Source organism: Acromyrmex echinatior, chromosome 15 (genome assembly GCF_024713525.1).
Source record: "Acromyrmex echinatior isolate Ae372 chromosome 15, ASM2471352v2, whole genome shotgun sequence".
Classification (NCBI taxonomy): Eukaryota; Metazoa; Arthropoda; class Insecta; order Hymenoptera; family Formicidae; genus Acromyrmex; species Acromyrmex echinatior.
Window position 1 is genome coordinate 2,641,675 of NC_141866.1, and position 21,258 is coordinate 2,662,932.

General features: G+C 31.2%; 3 protein-coding genes across 4 annotated transcripts in view; all 3 read right to left on the reverse strand.

The window, feature by feature from the left end:
• Positions 1 to 7,081, reverse strand: part of Best2 (bestrophin family protein) — a 51,560-nt gene extending 44,479 nt beyond the window's left edge. The window contains exon 1 of the mRNA XM_011067461.2: positions 6,657 to 7,081. Coding sequence (XP_011065763.2) covers positions 6,657 to 6,727 — 71 coding nt within the window. The 5' untranslated portion in view covers positions 6,728 to 7,081. The remainder of the gene's footprint in view (positions 1 to 6,656) is intronic.
• A 1,749-nt stretch (positions 7,082 to 8,830) lies between these two features.
• Positions 8,831 to 12,542, reverse strand: LOC105152919 (L-lactate dehydrogenase). The gene is made up of 8 exons (XM_011067472.2): positions 11,979 to 12,542; positions 11,316 to 11,442; positions 10,904 to 11,021; positions 10,540 to 10,713; positions 9,943 to 10,116; positions 9,737 to 9,854; positions 9,332 to 9,455; positions 8,831 to 9,024 (listed from the first exon to the last, which is right to left on the reverse strand). The coding sequence occupies exons 1-8, from the start codon at positions 12,188 to 12,190 to the stop codon at positions 8,857 to 8,859; spliced, it is 1,215 nt and encodes a 404-aa protein (XP_011065774.2). The 5' UTR covers positions 12,191 to 12,542; the 3' UTR covers positions 8,831 to 8,856.
• A 370-nt stretch (positions 12,543 to 12,912) lies between these two features.
• LOC105152911 (L-lactate dehydrogenase) lies at positions 12,913 to 16,711 on the reverse strand. Of its 2 annotated transcripts, XM_087413776.1 has the most exons (6): positions 16,385 to 16,711; positions 15,967 to 16,106; positions 15,153 to 15,281; positions 14,463 to 14,928; positions 13,916 to 14,157; positions 12,913 to 13,307 (listed from the first exon to the last, which is right to left on the reverse strand). In XM_087413776.1, exons 3-6 carry the CDS (start codon positions 15,276 to 15,278, stop codon positions 13,143 to 13,145), a joined length of 999 nt encoding a protein of 332 aa, XP_087269902.1. In that variant the 5' UTR covers positions 15,279 to 15,281; positions 15,967 to 16,106; positions 16,385 to 16,711; the 3' UTR covers positions 12,913 to 13,142. The 2 variants fall into 2 exon arrangements, with proteins under 2 accessions (XP_087269902.1, XP_011065764.1); XM_011067462.2 differs by lacking the exon at positions 15,967 to 16,106 and having other exon boundaries at positions 16,385 to 16,705.
• Between the last annotated feature and the right edge of the window lie 4,547 nt (positions 16,712 to 21,258).

Genomic DNA, 21,258 nt, shown 5'->3' on the forward strand with positions numbered 1-21,258 from the left:
GGTCAGCTCTGATTTCCAAGCGGTTCAATACGCCGAACAATACAAGGTGTCGTGAAAAGCGTACTCCAGCGTGTGCTTATGCGCGAGAGGTCGACGAAAGACAAGTGAGGTGAGCGAAATGTGTGTCACGCAATCGAAGTACAGCGCAGCGAAATGCGAACTGCCGCTTAACACTCGCTTATCCTCTCATTGTCATTCGGCGTGGTGTAAAGCGGCCGGCAACGAGTGCGAGAGGACGACGCGATAGAACTCGTCCATCGCGACGCATAAGCTCAAACGTGACCAATCGTTGTGCTCGTCTCGATGCGAATAAACCGCAGAAAGCGCTTCGCGGTCTCGATAAGGTGAGCGTCGCGCGAGATAAACTCTGGCCTAGTTCTTTGCGGAATTAGAAGAGCGGTATATAAAAATGATGATGAGAAGATATACGTCGACGTGTCGAGAAAATAATTCAAAGGTATAAAAAGAAAATAAGAAAAGTTGCTACTAAAAAAAAAAATTTAGATAGAGAAATGCTGAGAAGCGAAAGCGAAAGATGTTACATAGGTACAAAGAGGGCAATAGAAAAATGGGTTGATAAAATGCGATAAAATGGGTAATGGACCATGAAATTTAAACATAAAATAAGGTAGATAAACACATTCTAGCGTAAAGTAAACGTTGTTACTGTCGTGTATTTTTAAAAAAAAGATAACAGATAAAATTATAAATAAGCTGTACTACAATATAGAAATTTGCATTGATATTTTTAGCCTAAAGTGATATATTCGATTTATTTTGAAATCTATGTATGTTTCAAAATATACAATATTACTCTCTGATTTTTAACGTGATTTTTAATTAATTATAATCGGCTAACTGTACTGAAAAAAATTCATGTAATTTTACATGAAAATTATATGTTTGACTGGAAAATTACCTAAATATGTAATTTCCATGTAAAATTACATGAATTTTTTTCAGTGTGTGATGTAACTTTATTAATATCAACTTTTATAAATATTTTATAATTATTTATAAATATACATTAACAGATACTTCATAATTTATTTTTCAAAACTGTAATATCTCTTATTTTTGTTAAATAATATCTTTTTGACAATATTAATTCAATTACATTTCCACTGTATTTTTATCCATTTTTATTTAAAAAAATCAATTTTAATTGCTTAAAATTTTTTTTATATAAACTAATCTGTTGGAAAGAATATGTCTCCAGCATAAGCGGTTTAATTGAAATTCGTGAATCATGGATCAAACTTTTAAGAAATTTCATCGACCGTTTTCATGAAGATCATGTATTAAAAGAGTATGATGCAATTTCGACATTTCTTCCTCTAAAACATTATTTCCGTCCCTGAAATTATGTAAAACAAAGTCTTGTCTACCAATATTTCCTTATAATGAAAATCAGTTATCCATTTCCAAATAAGTGTTCACAAAATATGACTTATTTTGAATTTTATCGATTAACACGAAGTTCAAGCCTTCCCTTTTTCATTCTTTTAAACTAATATATTATCTTTTTCTAAAAAAGAATACATTTCCATTTTATTAAAAAAAAAATTCTTAATAATTGTCTTAAATAAAATAGAAATTATATATAACTTAATTATCTAAATAATATTTTATAACGTTATAAGTGTGTGTGTGTGTGTGTGTGTGTGTGTGTGTGTGTGTGTGTGTGTGTGTGTGTATGTGTAAATCTTTTAATGATATTTGCGCTAAATTATATAAAATTATATGTGAAAAGAACACTGACAGTTTTCCTTATCTTATACGTAATTAATCTTCTTCTGATATTTATAATAGAAAAATATTATGTATGCATATTTTTTTTTTAAATCTCAAGCTAAAATTTTTTTCAATTAAACTTACTTTACATAACATGCTATATGATATAAATACATAATAATTTTAAATAATTTTTCCTCTGTTTTAATAATCAGGTAATTCCATACACGTGATTTCATATATCAATAATTAATCTGGTAATTCCAAACACCTTTGTTTTCCTTGTTTCAGAATAACATTTGCAACATATGCGTGCGTGTCTTATTTCGTGTCCTACATAAAGTACGTGACGATTCATCATAATTGGCCTATCGTTCAGCGACACGCACTTTTTCATTTCACAACAAGCTGTTTATAATTCTGCAAACATCTGCACAAATTTTGTCCGCACAGACCGGCCTTGCACATCGTCTGCGTTTGAAGGCAATGCTATTTTGCCGATATATCGATTTCAAGCCGATTTGTTGTTGCCTTCTCGATGAATCTACGAAGGTAAATGCAGCAATATTATATATATATGAACGGCAACTCCACGGCGACGTGAAACCGTTCTTGCTTTCACGCGTGCGATTCGCCGCCATGGTTCTTCCGTTCATGCGCTACGAGTATTTCGCGCGCGTGATCAGGGCAGCTGTAGCAGCGCGTATGCTGGCACTTGTTGCAACAAACGTCATGCCTGAGGCGATAACCAAAGCATGAAAATATTTTAGGTTCTCTTTTCGCTTTTGTGCATCGTTGACACCTCGTAAAATATTCCCTATTCTCTATAGTCCGTATTTGTTAACGAATCCTAAGTGGAACAGGCACAATTGTTTTTTCTGCCTGGTTATAAAGTTTATAAGTATATCTGCTTAATAAAAAAAGCATTTACATGCATGGAAAGAATGGTAAAATATCAAGAAATAAAGCTATAAATACGAAAAATAATTTTGTCATCAAAATAATTATATAAAACGTTTAAGCTGCTTGAAGATAATGCTGCAAAAAGTTTTAACTTTTTAGCAATCAATTTAAATCCTACACAAATATTTTAATGGTCTAAAGAAAATTATTTTCAGATCTGTATCTAACTAAATTTTTAGATATTTCAGCAAAATCATTCTTTTCGTGTAAGAATATTAAAAAGAAGAAAGTGTGGCAGAAAAAATATCTTGAGAGTACAAATCACACCGATTGAATTCGAGTTAATTTAATCTTAAAAAAAAATGAGAGAATTGGCCATTAGCCATGCACGTATGATATGTGTAAGAGTCTCTTCACGGCGTAGCAGAAATCGTTCTAACAATCGCATTAACCTCGTAACAGATCTGCTCTACGTGTGAGAATTCGCCGGTATGGTTGTTATCAACGTACTGGAAAAGCAGGTAAGAAGATTTTCTATTCCTGGATATCAACTACGTATTTATAGTATGTTCCTGGGGTATTTATAGATCGGTGATCATTCTGCTTCCTTTTGCCAGCAGCACCAGTAGGCGGATAAGAAAGCTAGTATGGGTCACTGCGGAAAACTGTAACGAGAAAAAGGAGAGCTACATGTTTTGCTGTGTCTTAAAAAGCAAAACGTTGGTAATGAAATATCGTAAAACAGGATCGCCCTGTTTTGCATAAATACTATGGTAAAGAATGATTTTTCCATGTAGACGACGACGCCTACCGTACGCAACACATCACCGTTCTTAATCATTCAGAATGGAAGTAATTACTTCAGGGAATGAGAAGGGGATGATCGGAAAATTATTAATAAATTAAAAATTGTATATCTGAAATTTCAAAAAATGCGAGCAAACGTAACTAGACATTCCTTTCTCCACCAAATTGCGACTAATCATAATTTCTGTCAGGCGAATCGACTTACGGAGTACTTATAAGTATACACGCTCTCGTTTGCACGCTACCGCGAAAGATTTTCTATTCCTGGACATTCCTGCGTATTTATAGACTAACCGTTGTCGTCTTTCCTTTAACTACTGCAGTGTTGTGGTATAACGCGCATAGGAAAGCGAGATCTTACGTGAAAGCCGTTAAGGCTGTTTCCATCGAGGTTCGTACGGAGAGAAACTGAGACCAGGGAGCATCCACCAATACCACACAATGTGTAAAGGTCGTAGAAATGTCAACAAACGGGCTTGGACAAGGACACCATGAATGGCAATAGGATAAGTGCTATTAGATGCATTTTTATGGGTATTGTAAAACGAAATTGCATTAATCTTAATATGTCATTATATGTATATTATTTAAATTGATAATTTTTTTTAAACATACATATTTAGTGGCTTTATTAAACTTTATAAAATATGCAGAGAAAAATTATAATAATTTTTACATATATATACTATAACCAATTATTTTCAATCATTTACACACACTTTTATATTTCTAGTATAATTATATAAAAATATATATAGCGAATTTTTAAGAGTATATTTTACATATATATATATGTATATATATATTAGATTTTTTTAAATAATAAAAAGAAATAATAAAATTTAGTATAAATTTCAATCTTATATTTAGCAATATAAATAGAGGAATAATTTAATTCGTATAATGCTCGTTAATATTATATGTTTCTCCGCGATCGAATCATTCGTATAACTAGTAGTAGTTAATACCATGCGAACGACTTAGAACATAATTAACACATTCGTTTTATGGTTTCTCCAGTTATTATCCAGATAAGAGAAGAACTCACTTGTATTCTATGTAGAAATGTGTTATATCTTTTTATTTAAAAATAATAAAAATATTGTACATATTCTTCTTCTTTCTTTCTTTCATTTATTATTTTAGCAAGCACAATGAGATAAATTTTTTTCATATTTCATTTTACAATTAATTTTACGATTAATTTTACGATAATTTAAGAAATTATCATGAGACGCAATTGTTGACGTCGATATTTTCGAGATAGATTTTTATTTAATCAAGTGTTTCTGTTTGCTGTTTTTACGGTAATTTTTTAATTCTATCATTATACTCAAATATTTTGGATCATTTTCATCGAAACTATATATTATCATACTTTCATATCTACATCATATATTCTAAAAAATTTCCACGTTGCATAACATTTAATTTCATACGTAATTGTCGACACTGAATCGTGTAGACGCTCTCGACAAGCATTGATGTCACCGATTACACTGATTTACGAGAATGATTATATAATGACTTAAAACGAAGAAAAAAAGGAAAACTTTAGAATAATAATTTCATAGTGTAAATGCTTAATATTTATACTATAATTAAAATAAAAACAAAAAGTTTCTTCGAAACGTTTAATATTATTAATAGTAGCATGCAGCAGTAACGCAGAATGTATAATATTTAGAAATATTGAGTATAAAGGTATATAATATCAAAAATTTACATATTTAATAAATAATTATGATTAATAATTAACAATAATATCTAATATCTGTTGTCATTTTTATCGTTTCAAAAGATATACGTTGACAGAATGAATGAAATCTTACGTCGTTAATCAATTTTCCTCATCGCACTCCCTACAAATTAAATAAAAACACCTGCGAGAGATGTCACGTAATTTATATATGATTTCACATTCATTTAGAAAACACAACTTTAATGATACTACACTCTGAACATATGATAGGTTTACATATGCATACGAGTCGATTAAACACGTGTCCGACCTATGTTGTCATGTCAATCCTTCCAGCATAAACATTGCCATTGTTACTCATTGCATGGTAGATAACAGACGCGCAAGCCGGCGGGACTGTAGTAGTGCAATAATTTTCAGTGGCGATATATTCTGGACACAGCGATCGTGCGGCGCTGTTACGTTTTAAAATCAATGTATCGGTAACCTTATTTCCTTAAAACGCGCGAGAAAACGCTGACCGAACGCCATTTATGTGCTAGCGGATTTTACGTGCTCCGCTACTGTGATTCAAGCGAATTGCGTTTTCTGTGATTGACTAAAAATTTGGGACACTTCTGATGTTTCGATTTTACTATAAACTGGCAATGGTAATCCTTTGGGTTTCGAAACACGCGATGGGTTAACTACAGAACTATTGGACGTTCTTGATTGATATGCAAATTCTAGTATACTTAACGGTCATCTTCCTGTTTTCGACACGATTATTTGCCAAATTCTTGCTTAAGGATATTTGTTCTTACCTCCTTCTGTGTAACTAAGCTATAAATCGAGAGCGTGGCACATTAAGTTGAAAGTTAAATGTTGCACAACGATCAGCCGGTCGTTATAGTGCAATGTCTTCATCTTACATGACATACTGACAATATGTAGTCTACATGTCCAGAAGTCTAGACATCTAGATTGTCTAATTTCATGAATCATTCTATACCAAAAATATAACAAAATTACCTTGATCCTCGGATACAATCCGATGTTCTTTGACAAATTCATATCACGAAATTGCTACGTTTTGCAACGATCATGTAATCGCGATGCCAACAACCGATTCGAATTTTCCGATTCAGTTTAAAATACTATCATCATAATTTATGTACTTTGGCGAAAGTAAAAGTAGATCTTGTGATCTTTCGGGCGATTGTAAGTAATAAAAAAATTGATAAAAGCAAATTACTCACATGATAACAAATAAAATATCAAGATCTAAGCTAAATTATAATTACGAAAAGAACATTGCCTAAAAACGAAACAACCGATGTATCTACATTCGATTAAAATTGAGAAATACGCGGAAAGCAATTCTTGCCAAGGCTCTACGCGCCTATTACCGGTCTCACCTGTCAGCTGCCATCGAATTGACAGCTCTGGTGCCTACATCAAGCGCAGACCGCAAAAAAACACATACATTCATTCAGCATATTGAAACGAGCTGGAGAATGGCGAGACTTACTTGATTAGAATCCTCCAGAAGCAGCCAAAGCTAGAGCCGTTCGGCACTTCGCTCGCGTACGATATGGTCATTTCCTGTCTGATTGCGCGCGCGCAATCTCCTTCCTGAGTCACTACCCTCTTCTTTCTTCTTCAACTCGGTCTCTTCTTCTGTAGACGATCTGGTCCCTCGTACCGTGTCGATGATGTTTCCGGTGAAGCTGCACACTCGCGCACATGCGGCGCGCGGGCCGCTAATGTTCTATCCAATGTTTAGCTAATTTAATTTCAAAGTAGACACCAGAAGATCGGCATCAGGATCTACCTAGTCGCTCGCGATAGGTTTACCATGAGGAAGATCTATAATACGCGAATGGTTAAAACCAGCTGACCAGGCGGATCGACTGTCTACTGACTGAGCTCCACTAAGGACGGCGGGACCAACGGAGAACGGGGCCCGGCTGTGCCACCTCCACCTGGAAACCAGGGATGTGAGCGTCACCTGCAGAACCCATTTCGCACTGAACTTGCTTGGAGTATTTCAAGTATAAGAATCGAGCTTCTCCCTGAACTGAAGACAGAAAGAAACAAACAACGAAGTGTACTCTTGTGAAACATCATTTTGAAGGCATCTTTTGATAAGTTATTTCTGAAATAGCGATATTGTGCAAACTTCGAATTTTCATTGAATTAGGAATATTAGACATTGAATATAGACTATTTAAACTGGTTGATTGTATTATTCCATCAAATGTTTATCTTCCTCATTTTTCAATTTTGCCAGTGAGTACCTGCAAATTATATGCACCAAATAAATTTTATAACAGCATCGAAAAGACCTTACGAGAGATATTTGAAGTTCCAATCATATGAAATATCATGTAAAATCAATACATCTTCTATTATAAAGCTACTGTGATTGAGAAATAAAGTGACAGAAGATCGATTGCATGTTGAGTAAACTATCGATTTGACGTGTACCTTGAGATATTGATCATAATTTAATAAGTAGTAAACGCACTTTAAGTGGTAATTCCATTTCTATGTTTGTCGTATTCATCGAATAGCGCGCCATCCTATCGAACTAGATGTTGTTTTGGAGTCACCCTAAATCACATTTATCTGAAGTCAACTAGGAATTTATGTAACTTTGTTGTAACCATCTGCGACATACGGTTTACACGGAATTCCTCTTTCAAAATCAATCGACACGCCTAGCCTTTCAAGTGGATCTATGACGAGTAAAAGGGGAATGGTTCAAAGTGCCGCTCTCGCCTCCTCAGCGGTATTACTGTCAGAAGTTTCCACATTTCATTACTCTTTGCGTACCGGCTCTGAATCATCCTTTCATCGTCCCCTCCTTTATATATTCATCGATTGTATCATAATCATCAGTGTACCTAATTATGATATCTGACGATAAATATGCACAATCGTGTATTTCGTTACGCGATTCTTCGTTCCTCCAAGGATAGATCGGACACTCTTACGGCCCTGTGCGGTCGTTCAAACGCAAGTGGTTGCAGATATATTCGTAGGTACTGAGCACTTCCAAAACGCCATCTTGCGCACAGTTTTCGCATCCTTCTCTCACCTTGCCGTGGCCTAGCCTGCGGCGTAATAATGGCCTTCTGGTACCATCCACTGGTCACCTTTCGCTCGTTCACGCGCCGCGAACACGATGACGTGCTCTCTTACCGCTTTCTGGAGGTGCCAATGATATTTATGCAACGGGAAAATTCGAAAATATGAAGCCGCAGTTCAGCGAAAAACTTTACTCGGAAGTAATAGGAGATTCGAGTTGTGCCAACGAAGTGTCATGTATGCCAGATACTATAAAATAGGTTATTGACGTCATCAACTTATTGGACTTGAGGATTTCAGAATCTAAAAGATCTGGAGATCGTTGTCAAAGAACAACGTCATTCTCGAGGACCATTCCAGCGATTCAAAATATCATGAAATTCGAGAGAACATAATCCAGAGAAACTGTTGATAGTCTTCGTCCAGATTTGTATAAATTAGCAATCGGAGCATTCGCGGTTGCCATACGTCACCCTGGACGAGTCGGACAAAAATTTAGTTATGCGGTAAATGGTTTTGCGGTGCCGATTGTAACGGTACAAGGTACTAGAACAAGCTACGTATAATTTATTACATATCGTATTTTTGTACAAGAAATTAAATATGTTCACAAGATCCTTTCTCACGCATTACTCAAACTATTTGATTTTTAAATCCTTTTGCACTTTGTGCACAATTTCTGCTGAAGTTTGAAACTGCTTTTTCTCCTCTTCAGTTATGTGCATTCGTATTATCTGTGTGATACCATTTTCGCCAATTGTGCAGGGTAGAGACAAGAACATATCGTGACATATGTCATGGTGACCCTAAGAAAATAATTTTGATTAATATAGAACATAAGTTTTGTATACACTAATATTAATTTTTACATACACTAATATAAATTTTTTTACACATTATATTTTATTCAAAAATATTTTATTTTTATTTTTGAAAATGTACAAAGTACAATACGCGCGTGTTATTACATTTGATTATCAATCCAAAAATATTTTATTCGTGAATTGTATCAGCTAATATTTAATAACACGATTTTTTTGTTTATTTTCTAAAATTAAATTGTAAATTATTACTGTAAATTAATTGCAAATATATAATTTATAGTATTTATACCTGCACTAAGGTCGAAACTGGTATAATAGTTTGCGAATTGCGTAATATAGCTGTTATGATGTCGGCTGCAGAAAGTCCAATAGCTGTATTTGTGTATCCTTTCAGACAACGCACCGTGGCACCTCTAAAAAAATTAAAAATATTAAATTCTTACAAAATATTACAAAAATTCTTTTTAATTAAAATTGAAGTTATTGTTTAATTGTACACATATACAATTGTAATTGTTTGCTGATTTTGTACATTACAATATAATTTATTTAAATATTATTTGTAGAATATATAAATCTAAATTATAAATTAAATCTTTATAAAAGAAATTCAAGTGTTTGCAAATACGTTATCCGACGAATATGTAAAAAAACTAATAATTTTTCTGTTCATTAAAATTATTAAATAACTTACAGTTTCATTACATAATTTGATATTTCGAACCACTTTTCATCGTCCGTCTCGAGACCGATATTCGGGATAATATCGCGGAACTGCACTCCCGCAACGCTCACTCCGGACCAGAGCGGAACTAGGAAACATCAAATGATAGATCGCTTAATGCGTAACGTCGCCTTTCTCCCCGTGTCAAATGTCACACATCGATCGATAGAGCTCACCCATACTGTTTCCGTGTTCACCAATCATGTACGCTTGGACCGAACTCGGCGCTATTTCTAATCGATCAGCAATCAAGTAGCGAAATCTTGCGCTATCCAGATAAGTTCCACTACCGATTACCTGATGGACCGGAAGTCCGCTTAATTTCCAGGTGACCCATGTCAAAATATCCACTATAAGAAAAAAATCACATTTATAATTTATCAAATTTTTGTGTATAGACATTATAGAACTAGACATTATTAATATGAAGCTTTTACTGTTTATTTAAATAAAAAAATCTTTTCAATTTTTATTAAATATCAATAAATATTTATACTATTACTAATACTCATATTATGTGTATATTATATAGAAAAAATGATTTTTTTCTCATGTATATAACATCAAGATATTTTTTAAGGGAAATATCGAATAAATATCTAATCTGCAACATTTGAAATTTTTTAATACTATATTTATAATGTTACTTTCATTAAAATCTTTGTTTCTTATATAGTAAATAATTATTGTAGTAAATACAATTATTTAATATCTTAGATAGTATCTATAATCTATAGTCAATACAATTATTTAATATATTAATTAATTTTAACCTGGATTGCTAACGACAAGAAACACCGCATTTGGACTATAATTTGCTAGAGGTGGTATTATGCTTTTCAATATTTCTGTATTTCTCTTTACCAAATCGAGTCGACTTTCATTCTTCTCTGGTCGTACACCCGCACAAATAACTACGACTTTCGAATTACTCGTCACACAAAAATCTACAAAAAAGATATTTTTGCGTTTTTAAATAGTAATAAAAAAATTGTTGTACATGAAAAATGTACATGAGAAATTAGACTTTTCATAATATTTTTGTAAGATATACAGTTACAATTACAATATATTTGCACATGAACAAAAAAAACTATGATTTTTGCGTAACTAATACATATTCAATAAATCCATTACCTGTATCATACTCGATCTTTGGATCCCCTATAAATACAGAACTATGGCAATAATCCATTCCTTCGCCTTCCAGTTTTTTAGGAAAAACATCTACCATTGCGATATGCGAAGTAATTCGCTAATATTTAATAAAATAATAATACAAATTTATAAAATAATCATTAAAAATTTAAATTTTAATATTTCCATCATTTATTTAAAACAATGGACGATGTATAAAATATCATTATACATATAATGAAAATATACATTATAATGTTTATGCATTTTTTTTTATTGTATTTATAATACATAAATTTTTATTTCAATTTGAAATAAAGTAAATTCAATGAATAAAATTGTAATTCAAATTATATTTAAATTCAACTATATTTAATTTCAACTCCATAAAAAATTTAAAGGAGTAAACTACCTGAAAAAGAAGTGAATTTATAATGGCAACGCCGACCATACCAGCACCAACAATAGTTACTTTATGGGCACTGTCTCTAACTGGTTCCGCCATCTTACATAAGAGTTCTTCTCGCAAGCATGGCGAACTAGAATTCAAATAATCTGCTTTTATAATATTTCTTATCTGCTTCTTTAATATTTCGGCAAAATATTATATTGTATTATTCATGAAACTTTTTTTATACTTAAAATTAGCTATCTAAAAAGACTAATTATTAGTTTCTTCGAAAAATTCTTTAGTAATTATATTAAAAGTCTTTAGTAACTAGAAATGTGTGTATTAGATTTAATACGAATATTAATAATTTGATCTTTTGTAACGACATAACTGACTTGTGTAAAATTCTTTATACATATAAAATATAATGAAAAAAATGAAAAGAAATGAATGTGTCACCACATATAATTATTAGAAATTATAATTATCTAAAATAATTTTAGACTAATTGTAAATATAATCCAAGGCGTCCAATAAAATGGAAATTAATGTAATAAAAAAAATTGATTATTAAAATAAATTCCGTCTATAATATTTCGTTTAAAATTATAAATATGTCATTATAATTATGTCAAATATATATATATATTTGACACATTATATGAGACACAAAAAAATTATTACACAAAATTAACAGCTCTCTGTACTCCCGAATCAGAAGTCGCATCTTTCCCAAAAGATTTTCCTTTATCACGTCCTAAGATTGTTTTCAAAATTGTCGGCGGTAAAGTACGAGTATATCGATTCCTGACGAAGTTTCTTGTTAATGTCACGCGTGTAAGATTTCTCAGACATATCGGTAATAACGAGTTTAACAGTAGAGGTGATAAAACCATTGCTTCTGTCACTCATCGGTTTTGTAAACGTCGCACGATCGTTTTCACCCACGCCCGTCACATTGCATGAAACCGTTTTTTTCTTGAAAAGAGAGAGTACTCACTGTAACTATAATCGGTCGACATAACATTCTTGGCATACGGCCATCATAATCATGTCGGTTCGCCAATTGTTAAACACATCCATGGTTACTAAACTTTATTATAATAGGCGTACAAAAAAGATGTATAAAGAGAACATGTTCAAAATTTATTAATAATTTAAAAATGCTTTTCTTAATTAAAATTTAATAAAATCATACGTTATTTTATTCATACGCACATAAAAAAAAAAAATATATATATATATATATATATATGACTTTTTATATGATAATAGAATCATTCATTATATATTATCATACAATATAATAAACAATATTGTTTAAATAAAGTATGATTAAATAAAAGAATGATCGATATAATATAAGTTATATATATTTTTATTTTTATATTATTTGTTATACATACAAATTTTTTTATTTTTTATCTTATCAGCGGCACATTCGGTATATTTGACATAAAATGCTAGAAATGATTACATTGTGTATGTCAAATTTATATTAAATAAATAATAGCATAAATAATTATAATGTTGTAAAATAAATATCTCTAAATAATAATGAGAGGTATTCCTATCATAAACAAAAATAAAATAAAATAATAATAATAAAAAATAAATATAGCATCAAAAATACTTTATATTCTTTTTCACACATACAGCAGTATATATGTCAATTATATAGCTGCAAAAATTATTTTATTAACTTGTATATAATACTGTGTTCATCTAATTAATACATCGTAAATGTAAGTTATATGTATATAAAAGAGCATCAAAAACATATATAAATATAATAAGATAAAAAATAATAAGATAAAAAATAAAAATAAAGTAAATAAGGATATATTTTTAAAATTTGAGGCCTTCTTGCACCTTGTGCATCATCGCTGAAGATGTATGTAATGATGCAAGTTCATCATCTGTTAGCTTCTGCTGAACAATGTGCGTGACGCCATCTTCACCCAATGTACAAGGTAAGGATAAAAACACTTCTTCCTTAATTCCATGATGATCCTGAAAATTATTGAATGTTATTTTCAGTTAACTAAGTTTTTCGCGCATTAAATACAAAAATAATTAGTATTAATACTTTTACTAGAAAATTAATATACATATATATAATATATGTATATTTACGTATATATGATGAAATTTTAATGTATGTTTAATATATGTATATATTAATATACATATATTAAATAATATATAAACATAATAGTTTTTAAATTTTTAACCAATAATATATTAGGTGTTGGAATTAATTCGTAGCGTTTTACAAGTGATGGGAAGTACTTTCATTAATGTATTTTTTAATGCTCATGTGAAATAAATAACATTCTTTCATTAAAAAACGCTACGAATTAATTCCAACACCTAATATTTATTACTAAAATTGTTAAAAATATAAAATAATTAAAAGCTATATTAAAAAATAATATAAAAATTATAATTGATTTGTAAAAAAAGCAAATTATGAAATATTTGATAATCCTTTAATTGTGTTTGTAACAAAGTATACAAATATAAAAAAAATTTCGATAGGATTAAAATTATATTTATTATATACATAATATGTAAGATATTGTAAGTTAATGTAGTAGAAATCCATATTGTCGACTTACAGTAACCAGCGTAGACACAGCGTGCACTTGATTGGAATTTCTTAGTATAGCTGATGCAAGTTGCGACACACTGAGACCTATTGCCCATGAGGTATAGCCCTTTAATTTGATAACTTCATACGCACTTTGTATCACTTGCTTATGTAATTCATTCCAATGTTCCTCATCTTTGTCGGTACCCACATACTCATTCAAATCACGTAGACGTACTCCGGCAACATTAACTCCAGACCATACAGGCACTGATAAATAAAAAAACAAATGTCTCATATAATTATAATACACTAAAATTTAATTATTATATTATTTTTCATTAATATATACATATGCACTTATTTGTTTAAAAAAATATTAAATTTTTAATTATATAAAGAAAAACTACAGGAAGTAATGTACTTTTTGAAATTCTTTGATTTAGCTATTGAAAATATGATAAGTAATCATATGATAAATAATATTTTCGATAGATACATCAAATGATTCCAATTAAATTTATTTTATACATCTGGTACGAAAATTTTTCTATTTTAAAAAAGTATTTACATACCACTGGTATCACCATGTTCTCCGATAATCCAGCCGTGGCAAGACGTAGGTGCGACATTAAGTTTTTGCGATAACAAAAAGCGGAAGCGGGCAGAATCTAAATTTGTACCACTGCCAATAACTCTGTTCTTTGGCAAGCCGGAAAGTTTCCATGCTACGTAAGTCAAAATGTCCACCGGATTGGAAACAATGAGGAGAATTGTGTTTGGGCTATATTTGACTAACTGAGGTATAATGCCCTTGAAAATGTCAGTGTTACGTTGAACCAAATTCAATCTGGTTTCACCTTCGCGCTGACGTGCACCCGCTGTCACAATGCAGAGACTCGAGTTCGCAGACACGGCATAATCTGTGCTGGCACTTATTTTTGCATTCTTCATAAATGCACTGCCATGTTGCAAGTCTAACATTTCTCCTTTTAATTTGTCCACCATTACATCAATTAATATCACTTCGCTCGAAACATGCTGCAATAATAATTTAACAAGTGATTTTTGCATATATTATATGTCACTACAATTACATACGTATAACATATTAAATATATAATTATTATTTGACTATTTTATGTTATTATTTGTAAAAAAATAAGAATCATATTTTAATAGCAAAATTAACATATATAAAATACTGTACTACATTTATAATTACATAATTAATATAATTAATATAATTAATATAATTAACTCACGTTTGTCAAAATGCTAAAAGCACAGGCCATTCCAACTTGACCGACACCGACTACTGTGATTTTATTTCTACCGGTTGACACCGATTCAGTTACAGTAGTTAAAAGTTGATCCTTTAACATTGCCATTTTCTGCAAAATTCATCAGAATAATTCAATGCATTAATATCAATAACTTCATAATTTAAATTTTAATACATATAGTAATGTATACCGTTTACGTTAATTTTCATGCTTTTGAATTTATTAATTAGTAATAAAAAAAAACTAAATTTGAAATAATTGGTAAAAATAGACAAAAAACAATAAGTCACTGTGGAGATTGAAAAAAATCATATGTATCATTAAAAACATGCTTATGAAATCTGACTGTTCTGTTTGCTATTCAACAAAATTCTTTTCTAATAAAAGTAATCCTTTTTTTACTGTCGTTAACACAAGTTGAATATTGTTAATAATATCAAGTCCACATTTTTTTACAACAAACTACTACGTCGGCAAATACCATTTCAAGAGACGCGGTTGTAAAATGTATTATACAGTTTCTATACTTGTAGCATGCACCTGCAACGAATGCAATGGATGATGCATACAGTTGTTAGATGGCAGTATCTGTCCATAATCAGGACTTCGTATACCAGCACTTATCTTTCAACAAGGTGCAAAACGTGCGAACTATGATTCGGAAAAACACCTTGGAATTTAACTACACATTGGTTTGCAGTCAGATCATTAATCACAGTTTGTTAATAACGCTTGACCGACAAGATATAATCGACGAAAGACTCGTATAACACATTCAGTATTATTAACTTACTACACTTTATACGGGAAGTCAAAAAACGATAAATTGCAATATACCGGTAACGGTACTCGGTGTAATGTGTATAGTTTTATCATGTGTATGTTTTATCGCAAGTAACAAGCAATGACTGATAACGTACAGCTATTCAAGCACTGGAAATACAAAAAGAAACTTCAGCTCGTATTAAAAATATTTCTAAATATTAATAAAATAACAATAATTCTAAATGACTAAATCTGAAAAATTTATTTAAATTAATTTTCCGCTCTAGTAATCTTAAGCAATTTTAAAATTATTCGGATGTTATAAGGCTAGATGAAAAATTAAATAAATATGTTGTTATTTGTCACTGTTCTTTACACACTGTGAGACTTTACAATTAAAATAAAAATAATTTTAAGTGAAATAATTGAAGAGAGTTGTCACTGACCTTAATAAGTATTCTCCTTATATACTATTCTTCAACACTGTCGAACGCAGCTGAATACGTTGCAGCTGGCACACTGCTATTCTTCTACTGGACTGGCAGTTCAGGGATGTGGATTCGCCAAGGTGACCTTGCCCCACCTTGCACAATTTTTACGAGCACCAAGACAATGACGAAATATATGAAGTGTCCATGATTATCTGGACAGAACAGTCTCCAAAATCTTGAAATCGGAAAATGACAATTTCTAAAAATTTTTGTTAATTCTAGCAGAGTATATTACAGTGGACTTTGATTTAAATATCGTATTAAATACAGAATACTTCGAACTGTTTCGTGGTTTCGAAGAAAGAACGTGACATCGCGCACGCGTAACATGACGCAATGTACGCACGTGACGACTACGTTCATCATCGATCCAGCTTGATGAGACTTTCTTCTCTTGAATCTTTCTACTTCTACCAATCATAAGGCACCAGGGGATATCGAGAGTGGGGTAAAAGTATTTCTGGAAGCAATACTCAGTCATGATTCCCACGTTTTATAACATGGGACTTCTTATGGCTATAAGTAAAGTTTATCACGACGTCGCATAAAGAAGTCTTTCTTTAAAATTCTAATAAAAAAAGGAATAGTTGCAAAAGTTCAAAAACTTAAAAAATTAAAAACTACAAACTTTAAAATTTAAAAACTTTAAAAACTACAAATTTTAAAAATTAAAAACTTAATAATTTAATTCTAGAATTGCAAATAATGTAGAATTGTAATAATGAGAATGTCAGTGAACTTCAATAGATATTTAACATTGAAAAAGTAAAATATTACAAGAAACGATTATATTTTATTCTGTTTCTATTAAAGAGAAATTGATTCAAAATGTATTATAAGTATTAGACTATTATCTAAAAGTAAAATTTGACAACGATCCATATTATCGATATCTAACATGATTAATGAAAAGATTAATAATAGCATTTGGGATATATAAAATAAGATTACAGTTGAAGATAGATTATATCGCCATACACACACACACACACACAAACACACACACACACCCACCCACACACACACACACACACACACACACACACACACACACACATACATACATATATATCCATACATGAACTTAGCGATAATTTCTGTGGGCGAATAAAAATGAATCAGAGATTGCACGCGTTCTGACGCAACTTTCTCCGTACAACTATAAGCTATAATACTGCACGTGAGAATGATCATCGATTCATTTCGGAGTTTACACAAAATATTCAAGCAATAAAAGCGCTCTTCTTTCATCTTATATCTTATACGTTTTCTCTATCTTATACATGTTCTTCTTTCGTTCTACACTTCTCACAGAATGGTCGTAACTATACTTACAATTAGTAAAGCGAGTAAAGCACTTCGTTCATTCAATTTTTACACAAATTACAGCACCATATTGTGTGACATATCAAATTTATTGTTAAGCATGTATTAGCTTCTAAATAACCTCTTTTTGAAAAATTATTTCCAAAGCTGATGTTAAAAAAAATTAAAAATATGCAAGAATTCTGAAATTTAATTTAAATAATGTTTTAAAGTAAAATATTTTACTTTAAAATGGCTTTATTTATTAAAAATAATAAGCATGTGATATTATTTCCAGAAATCACATCAACTAAGATCTGTCCTGCTTCAATTCATATTCAATTACTGAATATTGCAAAACAAATATTAACATAGAATATACGAAACACACAAAAACTTGAATTGCGTGTTTCATTTCTTTACGGCTGAAGGTTGAAACTTGAAACAGCCAATTGTATGCTCGTGGTAATGTTGTTGAGCGATATGACTACGGTACCAATATTAAGATGACACGTATAATTACAAGCCCGTTCAGCGGCGACAGCTCAAAGAGTTTTTGCTTCACCTGCGTGTGCACGTTATGTCCATAACTTCTGCGAAACAAATAGTTTGTTCGTCATCACTGCTATTTCGAGATCTTGTCTTCGCTAAAGAGAGAGAAAGAGAGAGATCTTAAAATTACAGACACTAGTGCTGCATTAACATTAGTGCTGCATGATGTAAATGGTATTGTCAGTGCAATAATGTAGCTTTTGCATCATTTTAACGGACGCACAGACATTTGCACGTATAATGAATTTAATAGCGATACTATCTCTTACATTTATATTCCCATGGAACACAAAAAAGCGTAAGCAGTAAGCAAATCGCAATAGAGAACATAAGGTAATAACGTAAGCAACAGTAACCAATCTAAAATATTGATTTGTTTACTTCTTATGTGCCTTAAGCGTAAATTATTGCGTATAGATAAAGCTGATACATTATTAGCGTCATTTTGCGATAATCACGATAATATGAATGATAATTAAGATTAGATATTTAATGATATTTTAATAACTTATATTTTAATAATATTTATGTAGAGATAAAAATATTCGAAGGTAAAATATAGAAGTTGAAAATTATCGAGTATGAAATATATTTTGTTATAATTGCATAATCATGTATGTAAATATCATCACATGCTAAGAAAATTTTCGTCGAAAATGAGATTTCATGAAAGTCAATGCCCGTGTTTCTTAACTAATATCATTTCCTGTTAGCGCAGCCTTTTCGCACGCACTCACACGCACACGTACACTTATTCCTGATGATACAACGTTAATCTGCAACATCGCGTTCTCCGAAATGTGACCACTCAACCAACGAGTGTATATGTAAAACGGCGCAATCATCCGCATAGTAATCATCTTTTAAAATATGCGAAATGAGGCACATTACAACGTCCTGCTGCGATTTCCATAAACAATGTGTACAATGTGCACGATTTGCCCTGCAGCCGATGAAATCGCGCCGAGAAGAGCGGGTGTGAATCCTCAAAGTCTCGAATGAAGTGAATGAAGGAGAAAGGGAAGAACAGGACTTCATAATAGAGCAATTTAATAAATTATCGAGCGTGGCAATTAGGACAGTGTTAGGGATCAACAACGAGACCTTGATATGGTAATTACTGCAGGATAATACATGTGCATTCATTAGTGATCGCCGTACAGTATATATATATATATATATATATATATATATATGTGTGACATATATGTATTTGGTTACATTTGTGTGGCAGACTTACGAATATTTCGGTTCTTTTCTCGCGACGTGATTGTAAATTACAACTCGTAAGAAAACGCGCTCACCTTCGCGAAGAACCGCTCGCGGACACAAGTGTATATTAACTATCATGTCTTACATTGAAAAGGATTCGTTAAATTGTCTGAATACCTCGCGTAAATTATTCTGTCCACTTACATTTTGGAGCAAATTAATAAGTGCGCAACACATGACAATACCTGCCATCATGACGTAAGATTGCGAAAAGTCCGATATTTCTGGAAATAATATTGTCAGCGTTTTATGGCGCGAACGTTACTTAATTTACATAGATAAAAACTTAGCAAGAAATATAAACAAATATATACACAAAAAGATGCATATACTATAATTAAATATTAATTTCTTGTGTTTCAAATACTTCAGAAATTTATATATTATCAGCAAAAATTTATTATAAAATCATCACAAGCATCAAAATTCAAAGTATATTTTGAATTCTAATAAGTTTAATACTTTAATCAAGATACATTGAAGTAAAACAAATCCGATTTATTTATTATATAAAGTCATTTCTTTAATAAAATTTTCTATTTATTATTTAAAAGAAAATGAATTCTTGTTTTGACTACTTAATAATGAGTTTTTTCTCTATAATAAGTATATTTTAAGTCTATTATAAAGAAAATATTTTGTTAAAGTTCACCCTTACTTAAAAGAAAAAAGGAAATTAAGTAATCACTTTTCTTAGACAGTAGAATAATAATAGAATTTAATAAATTAAAAATTTTTTATATATTCATATACTTTTTTAATTAATTATTTTTTTATTTACACCAAATTTAGAAGATAAAGAATCACTATTGAATTATTATTGAAATATGTCGAAACATAACGTAATAAGAAAGAATGTTAATTTTGTAAGAAACAATTAGGATAAAATTTTGAATATATATATTTAAATTTTATAAAAAATAATTGAAGTTTCTTATAAATATAATTTAAAAAATCTCTGAAGCTGTCACTATACGAGACTGAATCTGATGTTCGCAGCTGCATTCCCATGCACGATACCACGAGTGGTCGTCTTCGACGAGTGCATTAAAAGCGCGCTCATGCGTGCGGCCGATGAAGGGAGAGAAAGAGAAAGAGAGTCGCAGGTTGCAATAAGTAATTCTCTGTAACTATAAATAAAGGACGATACGTCCTGGACAGCTTCGTTCGCCCGTAAATCTCGAATGGGGGCATAATTACCAAAGCAACCTGGAATTTACCGCGGATCAAGGCGGTCTCCTGATGTATCCGGGTTTCACCGGATCTTCCTGATAGGCCTCAACCTCACGGACGATGGTAAGGTAGAATCTATTCATTCTCATCGGTAATCCAGGATTCTGTTATAAATCAGGCCTTGAAGTCGATGCAAGCCTCTTTTGCGCCGGCAAAATTATACCGTTTCGCAATACGTGCTAAGATAATTTTATATACATATATATATAATTATTTGTTACAGCATTTTGTGCATTAAAACATTTTTACCTGCTTTTCATCCTTGATACCATGATTCGTGTAGAATCAAAGTGACATTCATTTTAAAAAATTTTGTTTTACAAAAATATAAATTCAAAATGCACAAAATGTTGTAGCGGTATCGAAAAAAAATACAGTTTATTATACTGACATTTGTTTGCAGAAGTAAGACAATAAATACGATATTTATTTTCGCTTCGTTAATCACGGAGCTACATTGTAATATG